This window comes from Myotis davidii, unplaced genomic scaffold, assembly GCF_000327345.1.
Source record: "Myotis davidii unplaced genomic scaffold, ASM32734v1 scaffold59, whole genome shotgun sequence".
Classification (NCBI taxonomy): domain Eukaryota; kingdom Metazoa; phylum Chordata; class Mammalia; order Chiroptera; family Vespertilionidae; genus Myotis; species Myotis davidii.
Window position 1 is genome coordinate 3,266,660 of NW_006293001.1, and position 18,306 is coordinate 3,284,965.

General features: G+C 36.9%; 1 protein-coding gene across 1 annotated transcript in view; it reads right to left on the reverse strand.

The window, feature by feature from the left end:
• Nucleotides 1-18,306, reverse strand: part of KCNH7 (potassium voltage-gated channel subfamily H member 7) — a 400,430-nt gene that overhangs the window by 60,493 nt on the left and 321,631 nt on the right. Inside the window, exon 7 of the mRNA XM_006766560.2 lies at nucleotides 5,721-6,146. Coding sequence (XP_006766623.1) covers nucleotides 5,721-6,146 — 426 coding nt within the window. The remainder of the gene's footprint in view (nucleotides 1-5,720; nucleotides 6,147-18,306) is intronic.

The window sequence follows — 18,306 nt, forward strand, 5'->3', positions numbered from 1 at the left end:
TCTGTAAAATGAGACAAGAATTTAAAAATTAGAGGCATGCAAATTAGAAATGAGAAAATGTGTCATTTGCATTTATGTACGCACTAGAGGCCTGGTGCATGAATTTGTGTACCAGTGGGGTCCCTCGGCCTGGCATGCGGGATTGGGCTGAAATCAGCTTTCTGACATCCCCTGAGGGGTCCCAGATTTCGAGAGGACACAGGCTAGGCCGAGGGACCCCACTGGTGCACGGCTGGGGTCAGGAAGGGATGTGGGAGGTTGGCCAACTGGGGAGGGATTGCAGGAGGGCTCCATGGCATGTCTGGCCTGTTTTGCTCAGTCCTGATTGGCCAGACCCCAGCAGCAAGCTAACCTACCAGTTAGAGAGTCTGCCCCTTGGTGGTCAGTGAACATCATAGCGAGTGGTTGAGCAGCCTTAGCATAGCATTAGCATATTATGCTCTGATTGGCTGAATAGCCAACTGGCCAACCGGATACTTAGCATATTAGGCTTTCATTATATAGGATTTATTGTTGTTGATTTCAAAGAGAGGAAAGGAGAGGGAGAGATAGAAACATCAATGAAGAAAGAGAATCATCTATCAGCTGTCTCCTGCATGCCCCCTACTGGGGATCGAGTCCAAAACCAGGCATGCGAACCAACTTGGAATGGAACTGAGATCTCCTGGTTCATGGGTTGACACTCAAACACTGAGCGCACTGGCTGGGCTGGGAAATTAGAAGGAAGATATTCATGTTTAATTGACATTAACAAAATTCTTTTCTCTAAGGTCATTCATGATGCTGTGATACATGGAAACATTTTAATAATTCCGTTAAAATTAAGCAATTAAGAAATTATGAATGGGCCTGGCCAGTGTAGCTCAGTTGGTTGGGCAAAATCCTATGCATTGAAAGTTGCTGGTTCAATTCCAAGTCAGGCTACATGTCCAGGTTGTGGGTTCAATCCCAGTGGGGGCATGCAGGAGGCAGCCGATCAAAGTTTTGCTTTCACATAGATATTTCTCTCTCCTCCCTTTCTCTCTAAAAATCAATAAAAATATTAGGGACAAAAAAAAATCATGATTGTTCTTACATTTAGTTTAAAATCACTTTAACTTGTTTATCCATGTATTTATTTGTAGAAATATTCTGTGAACACACAAAAGCTCTCTCGTGGGCTTCCCCTTTGTCCCAGGCCTCTGGATCTCAAACATCGGCAGAAGAATTGTTCCTACAACTTTTAAAAATGCCAGCTGCAAGGCTTGTTTGTGTCAGACCTGCCAGATACGAATCTCCATACTTTTCTAAGATCCATGTAGAAACTAGTGCATGGTCCGCTGTAGAAGCTCTGATCCAAACAAACCTTCGTCATGATTGCATCTGATTTATAATCTAATGAATATCATTTCTTTTTCTTATACTCACTCATCTTTCTAGCTGCCCATGTGGTGCTCAACTTGCCTACTGAGATAAACAAATAGGCATCTCAAACTTAGCATGGCCTGAACGGAATTTCTACCCCCATAACGCACCTTCTTCTCCCCAGATTTCTTCCATTTGGATAAATGTGCGACAATCTATAAAAGTTGCTTAAGTCCCCTCTCCAACCCCCCAAAAATTTCAAACAAGAAGAAAGAAACAACAAAATCTTTGAGTGATCATTCATTCTACTTTTCTCTTTTTGAAAAACAAATATATTTTTTATTATTGACTTCAGAGAAGGGAGAGGGAGGAAGAAATGAAAATATCAATGATAAGAGAGAATCATTGATTGGCTCCCTCCTGCACGCCCCACACTGGGGATCAAGCTCACAACCCAGGTATGTGCCCTGACTGAGAATCGAATCATGACCTCCTGGTTCATAGGTTAATGCTTAACCACTGAGCCATACTGGCCAGGCAATTTTGCTTTTCTCTTAATCCTCCAACAATATTTAATCCATCAACAAGCTCTCCTCTAATATATTCCAAATGTACCTACTTCTCTTCACCTGTATTGCCACCACGTAGTCCAAGCCATTGTTGTTTTTCCATTTTACATTATACCAGTAGCAAAACTCCTAAAGTGATTTCCCTATTTCTACTCTGACTAAATTGTCTGCAGACATTAGCCATGAGGTGTTTCAAAATATCCAGTGGATCATGTCATTCCACCCCAAAGGTTTCATTGCAGCCAGAAGAAACACAGATTCCAAGGCTGCATGTGATGTGGCCCCTGTCTCTGTATCCTCACATCTTAGCATGCCGCGTCTCACTGTGGTCCCGCCTGGCTGCCACTGCCTCCTTCTGGTCTTCTCACACGCCAAGACTGTGCCCCAGTGGGGCCATTTTCACTAGTGTTTCTTTTGCTTGAAATGTTCTGCATGTGGTTTCATGAAGCTTGTTGCTTCTGGTTAAGTCTCAACTCAATTGGCACTTCCTCTCAGACGTCTTTCCTAATCTTCCCATCCAAATTAGCCCCCCACCGAAGTCATTCTGCACCACATGACTCTTTCTTGTCAGCACACAAACATCTTAGGAGAAAAAACAAACACAACAAAATAACAATAAGCCTTTCCTTCACCATGTGAAGACTTCTAATATTGTCCTTTTTCTTTCCTTTTATTACCAAGACCAGAGGCCCGGTGCACAAAATTCATGCACTGGATGGGGCGGAGTCCCTCAACCTGGCCTGCACCCTCTCACAGTTCAGGACCCCTAGGGGGATGTCCTCCTGCTGGCTTACATCCCTTTAAGCTGGCAGTCAGACATCCCTCTTGCAGTCTAGGGCTCTTGCAGTCTGGGGCCCCTCGCTTCTTACCGCCTGCCTGTAGTGGAGGCGGGAGAGACTCCTAGGACTGCCACTGCACTCACCAGCTATGATCCTGGCTTCTGAGCATAGGGCCGGTGGTGGGAGCCTCACCTGCCTCTGAGGCAGTGCTAAGGAGCAGCAAGCCCAGCTTCTGGCTGAGCGGCACTCCCACAGGGGGAGCACACTGACCACCAAGGGGCAGCTCCTGCACTGAGCATCTTCCTCCTGGTGGTTGATATGTGTTGTCGCGACTAGACATTTCTGCCATCCTGTCGATTTACACATTAGCCTTTTATTGTATAGGATTCTAGCAAGAGGAGGCCCCACTCACATCCTGTTCATTTCAGAAGCCACATTAGTTTGGCTTATGGCTAATATCCAATTAATATTAATGAACATGGAATTGATATGCTCAATGACTTATTTTCAGTCCTCATCATGCTTTCTGTATTTATAGCATTTGACACTCTCACCTTGAATTGCCCTTTACTTCCAGTAGAGTGAGATAGGTAAAAGTCCTATAATACCGAAAGCAGTCTCCAGTAACAACAAAAATGTTGCGTTCTACATAAGTCATTTGTATAAGCTAAAAATAAATTTATAGCTACTGAGCCTTGAAACTAGGTTTTACATATAAAAATAAATTCAGTTTTGCTCATTTTAATATTCATTACATTTTCCAGGAATTTAGCCACCATGTAAGTTGAAAGATGATTAATTTGTTTAGTTTGGACATTTACTAAGAGTTGTTCAATGTTTCAGAACATTATACCTTCAATGACAAGAGGTCTTGTGGTGTGGTATTTGTGTACTGTGTGATATGTAGCATGGTTATATCAGTATAAATATGTATCCTATATAATAAAATGGTAATATGCAAATTGTCCCCTCGACCTAGAGTTTGACCTGAGTTCAACCAGGGGATGGGGCTGGCCTGCCAACCACATGGGGCCCCTTTCCCTGGTCGTCCCTGCCCCTGATCGGCCCCACACACCCCGATCGGGGGTAGGGTCAGCACACCACACACCCACGACTCCTTCCCCCAGTACACCCGACCCAATTGACCCCAATCAAGGCCGGCTGGCCAGATCCCACCTGTGCATGAATTCATGCAACAGGCCTCTAGTATATGTATAAGTGTACTATATACATGTATACATGTGTAGTTATCACAGTCACAGTGTTTCTAGGTGTGTATATATGTTAAAATGCTTATATATGCATATATGCATAACTACCTGTGTATATATATATACACACATATACATATATCAGCACATGTATATATATTCAACCCTTATGTTAAAATGCAAATATAAAGAAAATATTTAGTTAAATATTTAATTTATTGTTTAAATATGGACTTCCTCCTTATAAATAGGTATAGTATTTAGTAACTTCATTATATCATTTAATATAGATATGCCTGAAGCATTTATATATTTAACTAGGTATTTTATTGGAAACATTTCATTTATTTCTCCTTTATATTAAGGATAGAAATTATATATTATATTTGTAAAATTGTGGGTTAAAAGATGATATTATCTATGACTTTTATTTAATGACCAGAGGCCTGTTGCACAAGATTCATGCACTGGGGGTTGGGGGGTCCCTCAGTCTGGCCTGTGCCCTCTTGCGGTCCGGGACCCCTTGGGGGATGTCCACCTGCTGGCTTAGGCCCAATACCCCCAGGGATCAGGCCTAAGCCAGCAGTCAGACATCCCTCTTGCAGTCTGGGGCTCTCATAGTCCTGGAGCCCTTGTTCCTTACCACCTGCCTGCAGCAGAGGCAGGAGAAGCTCCCACCACCTCTGTTGTGCTTGTCAGCCATGAGTCAGGCTTCTGGCTGAGTGGTGCTTCCCCTGTGGGAGCACACTGATCACCGGGAGGAAGCTCCTGCATTGAGCATCTGCCCCCTGGTGGTCAGTGCACATCATAGTGACCGGTTGTTCTGCTGTTTGGTCAATTTGCATTTTAGCCTTTTATTATATAGGATAATAAAAGGGGGAATTTAATAATAAATTATAATTTATTATAGAGCTGGGTCTGATAGAGCTGGGAACCAATACTTTATAGTTCCATGCCTCTAATGGGCTTCTCCTCAAACTAGCATGATCTTCCTATCCTTTCTACCTGTAAAACTTCCACCAGCAATCAGGAACTCTCCCCTTTCCATGCTCACATGTCCCCTTGTCCACAGCACTATGAAAGCATGTCTCAGACAGTACTTATTCTATTCATCTGCTGCTCTCCCACTGTAGACTGCAAGCTCCCAGACAGTGTAATTCTTGTCTCACTCCTTCCTGTAAACTTGGCACATAGTAGGTTCTCAATAGATGCTTACAGAATGAATGGACCTATTTGAAAATCTGACTAAAGTTACGAACTCTGTATTCAGAAAATGTACTACACGTACACCTACCAGCTTTCCACCCAGTTTCCAGCATTCTAAGATATTGGGAACACAAGAAGTATTTTCCGACCTAGATATTATTAAAGAGAAAGCTTTGGAACAAGACATTTCAGAAAATGCCTCTTCCACATAATTTGAACACAAAACAAGTAAACTTCTTCTCTCTCAAATCACAATTTTGAGTGAATAAAAGAACATCTTCGCCTTTGACAGTTTTATACCAATGGATTAACATGTAGTGATTTTATACCCTGGGAATGTGCGATGTGCTGGAAACACTGTTTTATTGTTTAAGTTTGGTTAAAGGTAAATCATATTTAGTATCTCTTAGCAAAAATAGAAAGAATTGTAAATTATTTGCAATGGAAAAATGGTTCCATTTCATGTTATAGCATTTTCAATTGAAAATGAATTTTACCAGTGAGATACGGGGAGTTTGTAAAACAACCAGGTACTTTACTTTTTTGCAGTTAAAAAATAGATTCACTTTTATACCTGCAATCTCTCAGAAAGATGCTTACGCTGCTCTCACCTCATCAGAACCAGATCCAAAAATCAGCAAGTCGAAAGGAATCGCTGCCACCATGTCGATCAGGAACCAGCCTTTGAAGTAGTGGATCGCTATTTTGGCGGGGTCACTGACCACTTCCTCATTCTGATTTACGTACGTAGTTCTGAAGTTTATTAGAATATCTATGATGAACATAATATCCACAATCAAGTCTACCACATTCAAAGGGCTGCAAGAGTAGCCACATTCTCGCCGCTTCTGCTCCTCTCTGTCATTGAGGAGGAAGGCTGCCGAGTAGGGGGTGAATATAGCCGTGTATATGACTAACAGCAGGATAAGCCAGTCCCAGACGGCCTTGAAGGGACTGTAGTGCAATATTGTAAACTTGTTGATGCGCGGCGTCTGCAGTTTGTATTCTGGCAGGACGTCTGCTCCTAAGGAGAGAACCTGAATATAGAAAAGAAAAACATATACCATATAAAAATGCCATTATTTAATCCCCACACCTATACAAATATTAAGGTCATTAAATAGCAAAACCTATTAGAAAGGATTCACGTAATGGAATTCATACATTGTAAAGTGATATTTGAGGAAAAGCCCGTATAAATCCCTAACTTCAGAAACCTCATTGGTGTTTTTGATAAATATTATTTTCACTGAAAAACATGAGATAACAAGTAATGGTTACCAGTTCCTTTGGAACATACTACTTGTCAGAAATAAAACACATAGCTTTTGTTTGTTTGTTTTTTAAGAAAACCATGAAATCAGTTTGATACATGAGTAATTCAGTTTTCAAACCCAAGAAAGGATTGGCTGTAATGAATAGAAGCAGTCCACTTGGTTCCAGGATCACGTTCATAGCCTGGGACAAATAGACTTTCACTTGAACTTCTCCATCACATTTAGAGAATCGTGAAGAGAGAATTGTGCAAGGGGATGTTTAGAAGAATAACCTGGAAATGTTGCAGAATTCTTACATATCAAGGAGTGCTTAAACTCTAAGATTTGTTCTACCTAATAAGGCACTGAGTAGGCTAAAATAGTTCATTTTTTTAGAGTTTTAGGTTATCTTAAAAAAAATAAGTTAAACTTGATTTGTTCTACCTAATAAGGCACTGAGTAGGCTAAAATAGTTCATTTTTTTAGAGTTTTAGGTTATCTTAAAAAAAATAAGTTAAACTTGATTTGTTCTACCTAATAAGGCACTGAGTAGGCTAAAATAGTTCATTTTTTTAGAGTTTTAGGTTATCTTAAAAAAAAAAATAAGTTAAACTTGAATTGTGACTTTACCCAGTAGGAAAGTTCATGTGTTTGTGATTTTAAACCAAATTTTAAGAACAAAGGTAAAATAAAATAATAGCTACCCAGAAAATGTAAATGGGTTTTCAAAAATTTTACATTTTGATGGATCCACAAATGGCACATAGAAGCATCTTTTAAAGGGGTGATGGGTTATAATTTTACCTTATGGATATCCCACATTTGTGTAATGGCTTTATTTCAAAATGAATCTCACTAAATAAATGTTCTTAGACTAGATTCTTCTAAACACAGCTAATAAATCATCAGCTTTGCAGCATGGCTCTCAGGAAATCCCATTAATTAGTCAAAGAGTGTTATTTCTGTGTTCTTAGTAATTCTATCCATGTAGGTTTTAATTTAACTATAATAATAAGCTATCTCAGACAAATTGCAACTTGCAATTTTATTTTATTTTTATTGTCATATTTCTTACATCCCCACCCACATATAAGTTACTGTTCTATTTAAATAAAAAAAAACTTGAGAAGTTAAATAACAACCTCACATGAGATACAGCATGACTTTTAAATATAACAGAAAGAGTTCAGTTTGAAATAAGCGAAGCTCTTTTTAGATAATGGCTAAAGTGATTTAACTAGCTTTGAAAAAAACAATAAAGAACCTAACTATTTTTCTCAGTCCAGAATAAAGTTGTATTTGGAGGAAACAGGGCTTAAATTTAAGCTATTGTGAAAAGTGACAGGAACTAATTATTACTAAGAGAGAAATCTGTAAAATAAAGTGATTTCACTATTTATTAAACACCAAAAATCTTCAGAATCCAAGATCTAAATCCATATCTATAGTTGTAGTGATATCTGACTTCCACAATCCAAATAGGAATGATGTTTAAATAATCTATCAATTCATAAGTGCAGATCGATAGAATGCAACCCTGTTATGCTTAGTACAGAAAAACAGTGTAAGATATTCTGGTCTAGAAAGAATGGATCATCTCTTATGGTGTCATTATGTAACATCTCTTTCTCAAAAATCAGGACTACTCAGAATATAGAAAGTAAATGCAAAACCTTATTTTGGCTCTCAAAGTCATCTAAAATATGGACCCATTCTGTCTTTCCAGTTTCTTCTCTCATTATATTTCTCTATGCACACAGTGTCCTCTGGCAAGACAACTAAAATTTTTGAGCTGCTTCCCAAATTGCTAAATTCACAAATTTCTCTCATAAAAAAAGGTATGTAGTTTTTCAAAGAGAACCAGAAAAAAGTCATTTTTAAAGACAGGAATATATGTCTGAGCCTGCTCCCTGCTTTAGTGACCTGCTTCTGATATGAACCTCCCACAGAGGGCAATTTAAATATTTGTTTTAGCAGAAGTTATACTACATACATATAGCACCTTACAGCTTGCCCCGAGAAGCAAAACTGTGGATGGAACTCTTTCCATTGCACATATGCAAAAATTGGAAAGGAAATAATATTACACGCAGAGTTAAAAGAATGGCAGGGAGGTATGAAATAATGTGTTGTGGGTTAAGCTGCTTTATAATGTTGATGAATAAAATGCAAGGAAACAGTGGTAGAGGAGTGCAGTGAATAGGGACAGTGACAGGCTGTAGAAGATGTAATGAGACATGATAGTAATGTCAGACTTTCTCATTTAGGTCAGGGTTTCTCACACTTGAATAAAATATAGACTCTATTTAAGGCTAAGATACTAATTGCCTAATGATTTATAATATTTGAAATGATAATGTTAGGTAAATATGTACCAAAATAAAACTGGTTAAAACCTGTTAAGATGACTGTTGTGGATTGAATTGTGTACCCCCCCAAAAGATATGCTGAAATCCTAATATCTGGTACCTCTGAATGCAACCTTACTTGAAAATAGGGTCTTTGTAGGTGTAATCAAGTAATATGAAGTCATGGTGGACTGGAGTGGGCCTTGATGAAATAATTGGTGTCCTTACTCAAAGAGGGAAATGTGGCTGCAGAGACACAGCCGTGAGACAATGAAGGCAGAGAGAGCTGCAAGCCAACGGCCACCGAGGGTTGATGGCAGCCACCAAAACCTGCAAGAAGAGTATGGAACAGATGCTCCCTCAGAGCTTCCAGAAGGAACCGTCATTTTGGACTCCCAGCCCTCAGAGTAATTTCCATTGCTTTAAGCCACTCCGTGATATTTTACTAGAGCAACTCTAGAAAACGAGTGCAATGACAAAAACATAAACAAATACATTATAGAAAAAAATTGCAAACTATCATCACTAATTTAATATTTGATATACCTGATTGCATTTTGACTATTATGTGTGGTTTGATCTAATAGATAAACTATTTTTCTCTGTTCTAACGCAAAGTGCCTTTTTGTATTAACGTGTTATCAAAATGATATCACAAAATTCAAAAACTGTATTACCATTATAGGGTAATTTAATCGAATTCTCAATTCAAATTTCATTCATAATAATTGTTTAAAACCAATTTTAAAGGTGTTACTTGATACTGTACAAAAGTTTTTTGTTTACTTGAAGTTCAATTTTGCTTTGGAGCAATATTGAATTATACATTAATTATCTAATTAAATTATATCTGGAACTAGGTTCAGAAAGGAAGTTCATTTGCAATATTCAAATGTATCTATTGAAACCAAACCATTGAAATTTGGTATATACAACAATGGAACATGTTTTGAAAATGCATTTGTAGCAATTGGCATGGTACTAAAAGTTATGGTACAAATTCTTTTGATTTCTGAAAGGCCATGCCATTTTTATATATTATTCAATTCTTTCATGACTTTTATCAGCCAATTATATAGCATGCTTTAGTGTTATGCGGTCTCATTGTAAACCCCCAAAATAGTCCTAGGCACTGAGCCAGGTCAGATGGCAATATTCTGTTATTAAGTGATTATCTTATTGATTCAAAAGATTATTATATTGTTTTAGCTTTTCACCAAGATACAGTAATTTTTAAGATTTTCCAGGAGAACTAGAAAGAAGTTCCATATGCTCTTTGCATAATATATGGAGCATATAGAATTTCTCCATATGATCTCCTTAGTAGGATAGTATGATGTCTTATGTAGATGCTCAGTACTCCCAAGAGACATGTGGAAATATTCAGTCCTCTTAAGGTCAAGTCCTGGAATTGGCCCAGCATCACTTCTGCCATAATTTACTGGCCAAAGCAGTCACAGGCTATCCAAGATGCAGTAACGTGGAAGGTTAGTCTTTACCTCTTGACAGGAAATGACATACATGGGAAAGAGAAGAATTCAATTGTGGCCACAGGAATTGCTGACAATTATTGTTCTTAGGTATGATGATAATATCATGGTTATGGTTTTTTTTTTTAATAGTCCTCAACTTTTAGGGATTCACAGGGAAATATTTATACATGAAATTATATAGTATTTGGGATTTTCTTCAATATCATCCAGAATGGGAGAAGATAATAGGGAGAGAGAGTCTGCTTGTATGCAACAATATCAACTGTATATTGATTTTATTGAAACTGGGTGATAGGTATATATAGTTATCTCTAGTTTCATAGTATGTTTAAACATTTTCACAATAAGAAGTTAAAAAAAGTTCTAGAATCTCAGCCAGAAAGGTCCAAGATATTTGAGGAAGTAATTTCTTGATGAAAAATAAAGAAATAGGTCTACAAACGTCACAGAAGTTCGCATCTATGAAAATTGAGTTGGTTCTGTATCAGGTAAGTTTGGATTCTTGTTTATACAGAAGAATGGGACTTTGCTCTCTGCACATCTAATTCATATGATGCTGACCTTTATTCAACAACACAGACTACACACAATCCCTATTTTGCCTACCCTCCAACTGTCTGCCTTCATATTTCCATCATGCTGGGGCAAATCACACTACAAGAAGGTAACTGGACAGGCTAGATTTGCAGATGCTCCGCCCTCTCAGAATACTTAGCTACATTGTTCAACAAGTTAGGTTAAAATACAGACACTTTTCAGAAACTCATAAGGTTAGGCCTCTTATTGAGAAACAGTGTTCTCATATTCAAAGCTTTCATTCTAGTTTGATGTAGGAGGTATGTTTTTGCATGTCCCCCATAAAACTACCACTGAATGCAATGTATATGTTGTAATATCATTTTTGTAAAGATTTGCATTAGATATTATTTTTATATTTTTATTTCTAGAAAATAATTGAGTTCTCTTGAGGAATCAAAGTTTTCATCTCTCATTTTAAAAACTGACAGTGAATAAATTATTTCATTAATTGCAGTTTCTTTTTGCCTTCTTGCAGAAAACTATATGAGTTCGGAATTTTAGTACAATTATTTATGTTGTTTTAATAGTTCTATTTCCATTTTAATAGTCTAAATGCATATATATGTTATAATGTCACCTTATACTTCTTTGGAAATAGGAAAAATGTATAAGTAATAGTCCCAAGTAAGTTATTAATCAAAAAAGACTTTGGAGTGCTGTTAGAAATAAAATATTAGATAGGTAAATATTTGTTTTAAAAACATGAATAGGATTTTAAGGGGTTCATGATTAAAAAGTAAAACGCAGCTACACAGTCTATTAACTTTTCTTAAGAGAGCCAACTTCTCCTACACATTTGGGAAGTAAGATACTTTAGAAAGATAAAACATGATTAATTAAACTTTGATAAGGCTTTTCTTTTTTTATATATGTTTTTATTGATTTTTAGAGCGAGAGGAAGGGAGAAAGATAGAGAGATAGAAATATCGATGAGAGAGAATCATTAATTGCTCAGCTGCCTCCTGCACACACCTTACTGGGCTTTGAGCCTGCACCCCAGGCATGTGACCTGACCAGAAATCAAACCAGTGACCTCTTGGTTCATGGGTCGACACTCAACCACTGAGCCGTACCAGCCGGGCAATAGACTTTTCTTTTAAGAAAGAAAGAGAGAGAGAGAGAGAGAGAGAGAGAGAGAGAGAGAGAGAAGAAAGAAAGAAAGGAAGGGAGGGAGGGAGGAAGGAAGGGAGAGAGGGAGGAAGGAAGAGGGGTTAAAACCTCACTGTACTAAAAAAGGGGGAACTGTATGATCTCCAGAAAAAAATAATTATATTTTCTCTTTCCTGAAACCACCAATTAAATTTACAGTTTAATACAGTCTAAAATATTGTTCTCTTTACCAAATACAATTTTCCTAGTTGCTAGCACACTGCTATTTGTTTAACCTCTAACTGCTAAGTGTTATATACAACAAAAATCTATATATGAAACAACACTATTTATTCAATGAAGATCTACTGTGAAAATTTTGTGGGAACACCAGTATTAATAACCACTCTTCTCTTCAGAAAAGTGCAATAGGGAACGATTAAGTCTTCCAAAAGATTATATGATCCTTCTGACAGCTGTTAAGCCATGCTGAGGTGTGGGTAGAGACTGTTCATCTGTTATTTATCCTTTATTCGGGACTCACAGTTAACTAACAGGCTAGCTGTACTTTTAACTATTGGGAAGAGCAGTATGTAACAAAATGAATCAGGTAAAACATATAGCATCTGGAAAGATTTAGAATCCCTGGCTTTTCAGCAGATGATTAGAGAAATACAGCAAAGCCTGAGTAATTATTGCAACAGGCAGCCCCACTGAAGATTACCCAGATATTTAAATTACAAGATGAAAGGGATTCGCACAATAAATCAAATCTTTCACAAAGGAAGTTTTAAATAAATAAAATATTAAAATTAGGTTGTAGAATCACTGCAGCATTCTATATTGAAATAACTTTCTAAGGCTTCAATTAAAGTAGAAATTTAGTCATTTGTGTGTATGTGCACATCTGTGTATGAATGGATGTTTAATAAGTCGGATGATTGTATGATTTTGTAAATATCAGAGTCAAGCAGGGCCAGCTAAATGTTAGGGTTAGTGTCTGGTATGTGCTGTATATGCTGATCTAAAAATGCTGACTTCTTAATATATGTGACTCAGTATAAGAGAAAGAGGTTAGATCATATCTCAAACATTTGTAATGTTTATAAATTTCTTAAAATATATACATATTAAAAAATTAAACTCTTGCCCTGATTGAACCAAGAGGCCATGGTTCAATTCCTGGTCAGGGCACATGCCTGCTTAGCTCATCAATGCTTTATCTTGGAGAAATAGGATTGTTAATACTGACTCTCTTGATGTTAGTCACCAGGTCCAGTGTTAAAGTCTGACATTCAATTTTCTCAGTGGCTCTTTGAGATAATCATTATTATCTATATTTTTATAGACGAGGAAACTGACTCAGAGAGAATAAATAATTTACCTGAGGTCTCAGAGACAAATATAATATGATCAACCATAAAATTCCCTAACCTTATTGAATGCCTATTATTTACTGAAGATGGGCATTATCTCATTATATTACAGGTTTACAATGTAAGTGCTTGCTGTAGGTTGAATTGTGTCCCCCACCAAAATATATGCTCTATTCTAACTCCTAGTACCTGTGAATGTCACCTTATTTGAAAATAGGATCCTTGCAGATGTAATCAACTTAAGATGAGGTAGGTTATACTCAGTGGATTGAATAAGACCCTATACAAAGAGGGAAGAGACAGGGACAGACACACAGAAAGAATGACACATAACAGTGGAGACAGAAATAGGCGTGATGTGTCTATAAGGCAAGGAACACCAAGACTTCCAGCAACGCAGAAACTCGGAGGAAGGCAGGAAACTGATTTTCCTCTGTAGGCTTCACAGAACATGCCCCAGCTAATGGCTTGATTTCACACTTTTATCCTCCAGAGTGTTGAGAGAATAAACTTCTGTTTTTTTTTTTTTAAGCCTCTCAGTTTCAATTCACCTCATTATGGGGATAAAGCCTATGTTTTCTTACTGCACATGTTGTTTCTAGAAAAAGAATTTACTTTATAAGGATCTGTGTAAACCCTTTCATAGTGATAAAACCGTTTTTAATAAAATTCTAATCACATAAGTCAAAATAGTGAATAAAGAGAATTATGCAGAATCACTTCATTTTTTATGATTCTTTATTGTTGAAAGTATTACATATGTCCCTTTTCCCCCCATTGCCTCTTCCCCTTTCCCCACCAAGCCTTCACCACTCTATTATCTGTGTCTATGGATTATTCATATGCACATATGAGTTCATTGGTTGATCTCTCACCCCCCGCCCCCCACTCAAATCACTTCTTACCATGAGCCTCAATGCTACTTGTTGGGATGGACACACAGATGTAGGACATAGGGAGAACAAAATAGCAATGTGAGATGGCCATGATGGGCACCCAAAATAAAGACAATTTCCACTAATTAGAAATGCATAATCTGTCCAATATTGCTGCATAGGCTAGACTCTTCGCTGAGATGGCCCTGTTACATGTCACAGCTCTGCCGTGGCCATTCAAAAAATCTCCTTGAGCAGCAGATTCCTTAGCAGCAACATGAGGACAGCAACGCCTATCTCATAAGCCACAGTGCACTAGGTAAGATCACACATGTATAAAGTTTATAGAGAGCCCCTGTCTTACCCTAAACACCCCATAAGTGAATACTACTATTATAATTTTAGGCACATTTAACTTGACCGACTCAAAATTAAATTATAAATAACACTGAATGTCAATTATAATTATTGACTGAACCCAATTCTCTGATGTGACCTTTGGATTAAGTCAATCATGCAAAGAAAGATAGCCAAAGACAGATAATTATGGTTCGTGGTTTTGCTGGTAAGATAAAAGTTTTTCTTTGATTATGAACATCTTAGTTATGCTATGTTGGCTCATGGGTTATTTGTCAAGTAGTGATTTAAGGGATCAACCATTTTTAAAAAGCTCTCTAACACTTTGCAAAGACCCAGTTTAAGCAAAGAATAACATATTTCTTCATAAAAGCATGGGTCCTGGAACTAGGGAACAGTTAGTTAATCGGGTTAGGATGGCTATCATAAAAAATAACTGCCAATCTGATGGGTGGTTGGAGAAAATTACTTTTGAGCATCTTCTGAGAATACATGAATTTCTCAATTTTTCTGCAAGTAATAAAATGGCATTTCTTTAAAATGAATTCAGTAAGTATTTATGGAATTCCTGTCCACTTTACAATTTGAGTATATTTTCCAAGGATCCTGTAGAAATTTATCTATATCTATATCTATATCTATATATCTATATCTATATCTATATCTATATCTATCTATATCTATATCTATATCTATATCTATATCTATATCTATATCTATATCTAATCTAATCTATCTATCCATAGAGATGATATCTGAGGTTCTGCAGTTTTATTATTTTATCTAACACACATTGTTTGCTCAAATACAATAAATTAGTGTGATTTTACTATGTTTGCATCTTCTAAAGGTCAAGGATTATTATATTTTAAAGGCAGAAATAGGCAACATTCTCCATGAAAATTCCAGGATGATGTGGAAATGTAAATGTGTGTATATGTGTGTGAGCAAATAGAATTGTCTACCATGGTGTATTATTCCGGGATATATGGGTAGGTTTTTATTAACTCCTCAGTCACCTATGACCTACAATGAGGTAAAAACCTTGACTTAGGGCCTAAATTTCTCTGAATCCCTTAGAGCCACAAACACATTGAGAGAGAGAGAGGGAGAGAGAGAGAGAGAGAAAGAAAGAGGGAGAAAGGCAAAAGAGTAAGAATAAGAGATGAGTGAGAATAAGAGATGTTTAGAGAGAAAGTGAAGCATAAAGTAATGGGGGTGGCATTGTAGGAAATGAGCTCAAAGTTACCGTAAAGTCAGCGATGGCATCTTGACTGACTGAAGCTCAGAGGCACTGTTTCTCCATTACTGATAGGTTTTCTTCTTGAGTATTTACAAGGTAAATGGTGTGCTGTGCTTTTAAATTACTTTGCTTCAAGAACAGTATCTCCTTCCTGCTATATTTCAAAATGAGAAATGTCTTCTAGTTGAGGATTGAGTACAATCAGTTATAAGTAGCTTCAGCAAGTGTGTGACATTCCTATGAAATTTGTAGTTAATGAGTCTTGGTTTGTCTGTATTTTAGGATTAAGGATCAGTTAATAGTCTGTAAAATCTTAATTGCAGGAACCCATTTAAGTAATTTCCTTTAGTAAAAACATCCTTGGAAGGCCATCTTTTGCCTACTGGACTTGTTCTTTTTGGTGGTCTGTCAAGCTTCATTTAGGACCCAGATTAGCAATAAACAGAAAAATGCCAGAATGTCTACAGGTCAATTCAACAAAATCATAAGAACTAGAACACGATGTCTTCTACAGAGTCAGGTGTTAAATCACCTATTTTGTTTCTTTTCTTCCTTCCTTTTTTTGCCCTTCCTCCATTCCTTCCAAAATGAAAAGGTTTAACAAATGCTAAATTTCTGCAAGAAGAAATTATAACTTAGGGTACGGAGTTGTTGACTAGATTCTAAACTGCCTGATGGCCTTAACCATTGTTTGCTCTATTTTTGCAGCTAGAACCATGCCATGTCCATTGCTGCCCACATAGTAAGTACTCAATACATATTTTCTATTGGACAACTAACCTGTCACCCAAATAGTCAAAAATGCATGAGAAAAAGGAGGTTGATTCCATGATAGTTTATATTATTTTTTTAAAAAATTCAAAAGGTCCTAAGAAAGATGTCTTGTTAAGACTCAGAAATAACCCTTATGTATGGCATGGGCAAGTTGATTACTAAAAAAACCTATATGCCTCTTTCATGTTCAAATAATAAAATGAAAACAAACAGAAGCGACAATCAAAATATTTAAAAAGAACATTCCATATTAAAAAATTACTGAATAAATAGTCACAAATTAATTTTAATTATGATTTAATAACTGTTCTTTTAAGAGAGAAAACATACCAAATATTCTACTATAATCCATAATGAGTCTTGGAATTAAATTTGACACTGATTCCATCATAGTCAAAAAAGAGTTATACCTAAACAATGGCTGGAAGTGTCATTGAGATAACTTTCTTTGATAACCAACTATCAATCACAGTCTACCTTTTAGCCATGCTGAAGAAATCTGAGTAGTGCATTCAAGAAAATCATCTTTGCTATTTTAAGTAACTTTAAAATAATGAGCATATGAATCATCTGAAGTAAATGAAAAAAAGTAAATATGGCATTCTTGATTATTCAGAAGACTTGATATAGAAACATAATTTAGCATCAAAGATTCATTGGCTTCCTATTTTTGTTCATCACCTTGCAGGGATAACTTCCTAAGAGGCAATTATTCTTAATTATAAATTGTCCTGAATTCCATTTTGGCTATTATGCTTTTTATCTCATTAGACATTTTTTTTACTTTGACATTTTTTTTGGGGGGAAAAACAACTTTAAGATTTTTTTACTCCTATTCATGTTCCCGGGAGGAAGGCATGAATCTGATAACACTTATCTGAAACAAAAAGTATCATGCAAGTGACACAGAACAAATAAAAATCAAGCCAGGTTGTGCCTCTTCATTATATCCTCTAGCCTAATAAAAGTGTAATAATATGATTATGACCACACCTCAATCTTCTTGACTTCTTTATTTTTTAACAAAATATATTTTATTGGTCTTCTACAGAGAGGAAGGGAGAGGGATAGAGAGCCAGAAACATCCATGAGAGAGAAACATCCATTAGCCGCCTCCTGCACACCCCCCACTGGGGATGTGCCCGCAACCAAGGTACAATGCCCTTGACCGGAACCGAACCTGGGTCTCCTCAGTCCACAGGCCGACGCTCTAGACACTGAGCCAAACTAGTTAGGGCTTGACTTCTTTATTTTCACACCTTTAACATCTTATTGATAGATAAAATATGCCAATTTTTTCAAATACGGTTAAAAACTGTTATATTTACTCTCTTGTCAGAGATACATATAAATAGAAAATGACACGTATTATTTCCTTTCATATTTTTTATCCAATTTTTACATGGTAAATAGGCACAATGTTTAGCATAACTAATTTCATAACTAACTCTTCTTGCTAATTTTGCCTTATTGGTACATTGTTTAAGCCTTTCACACGTAGAGTAGCCACTGAACTCCATTTTCTATTGGTTTCTAAATCAGTGGTCCCCCACCTCTGGGATTTTAGAGTTTGGTAAAACTAAAAAGAAATGGGTGTTTTGCGATATTTCCCACATTAGGAATGTCATGAAAAGCAGTCATCTTTCTCTCCACCATTATTTCCTAAAAGTATCCTATATAATAAAAGGTCAGAGGTGTCACGACCAAAATGACCAGAGACCAGATGGCCCCGCCCCCAAGCAAGCAGTTAGAGGCAATCAGGTAGGCAGGCCAGTGGCTAGGGGCAATCACGTAGGCAGACAGCCCC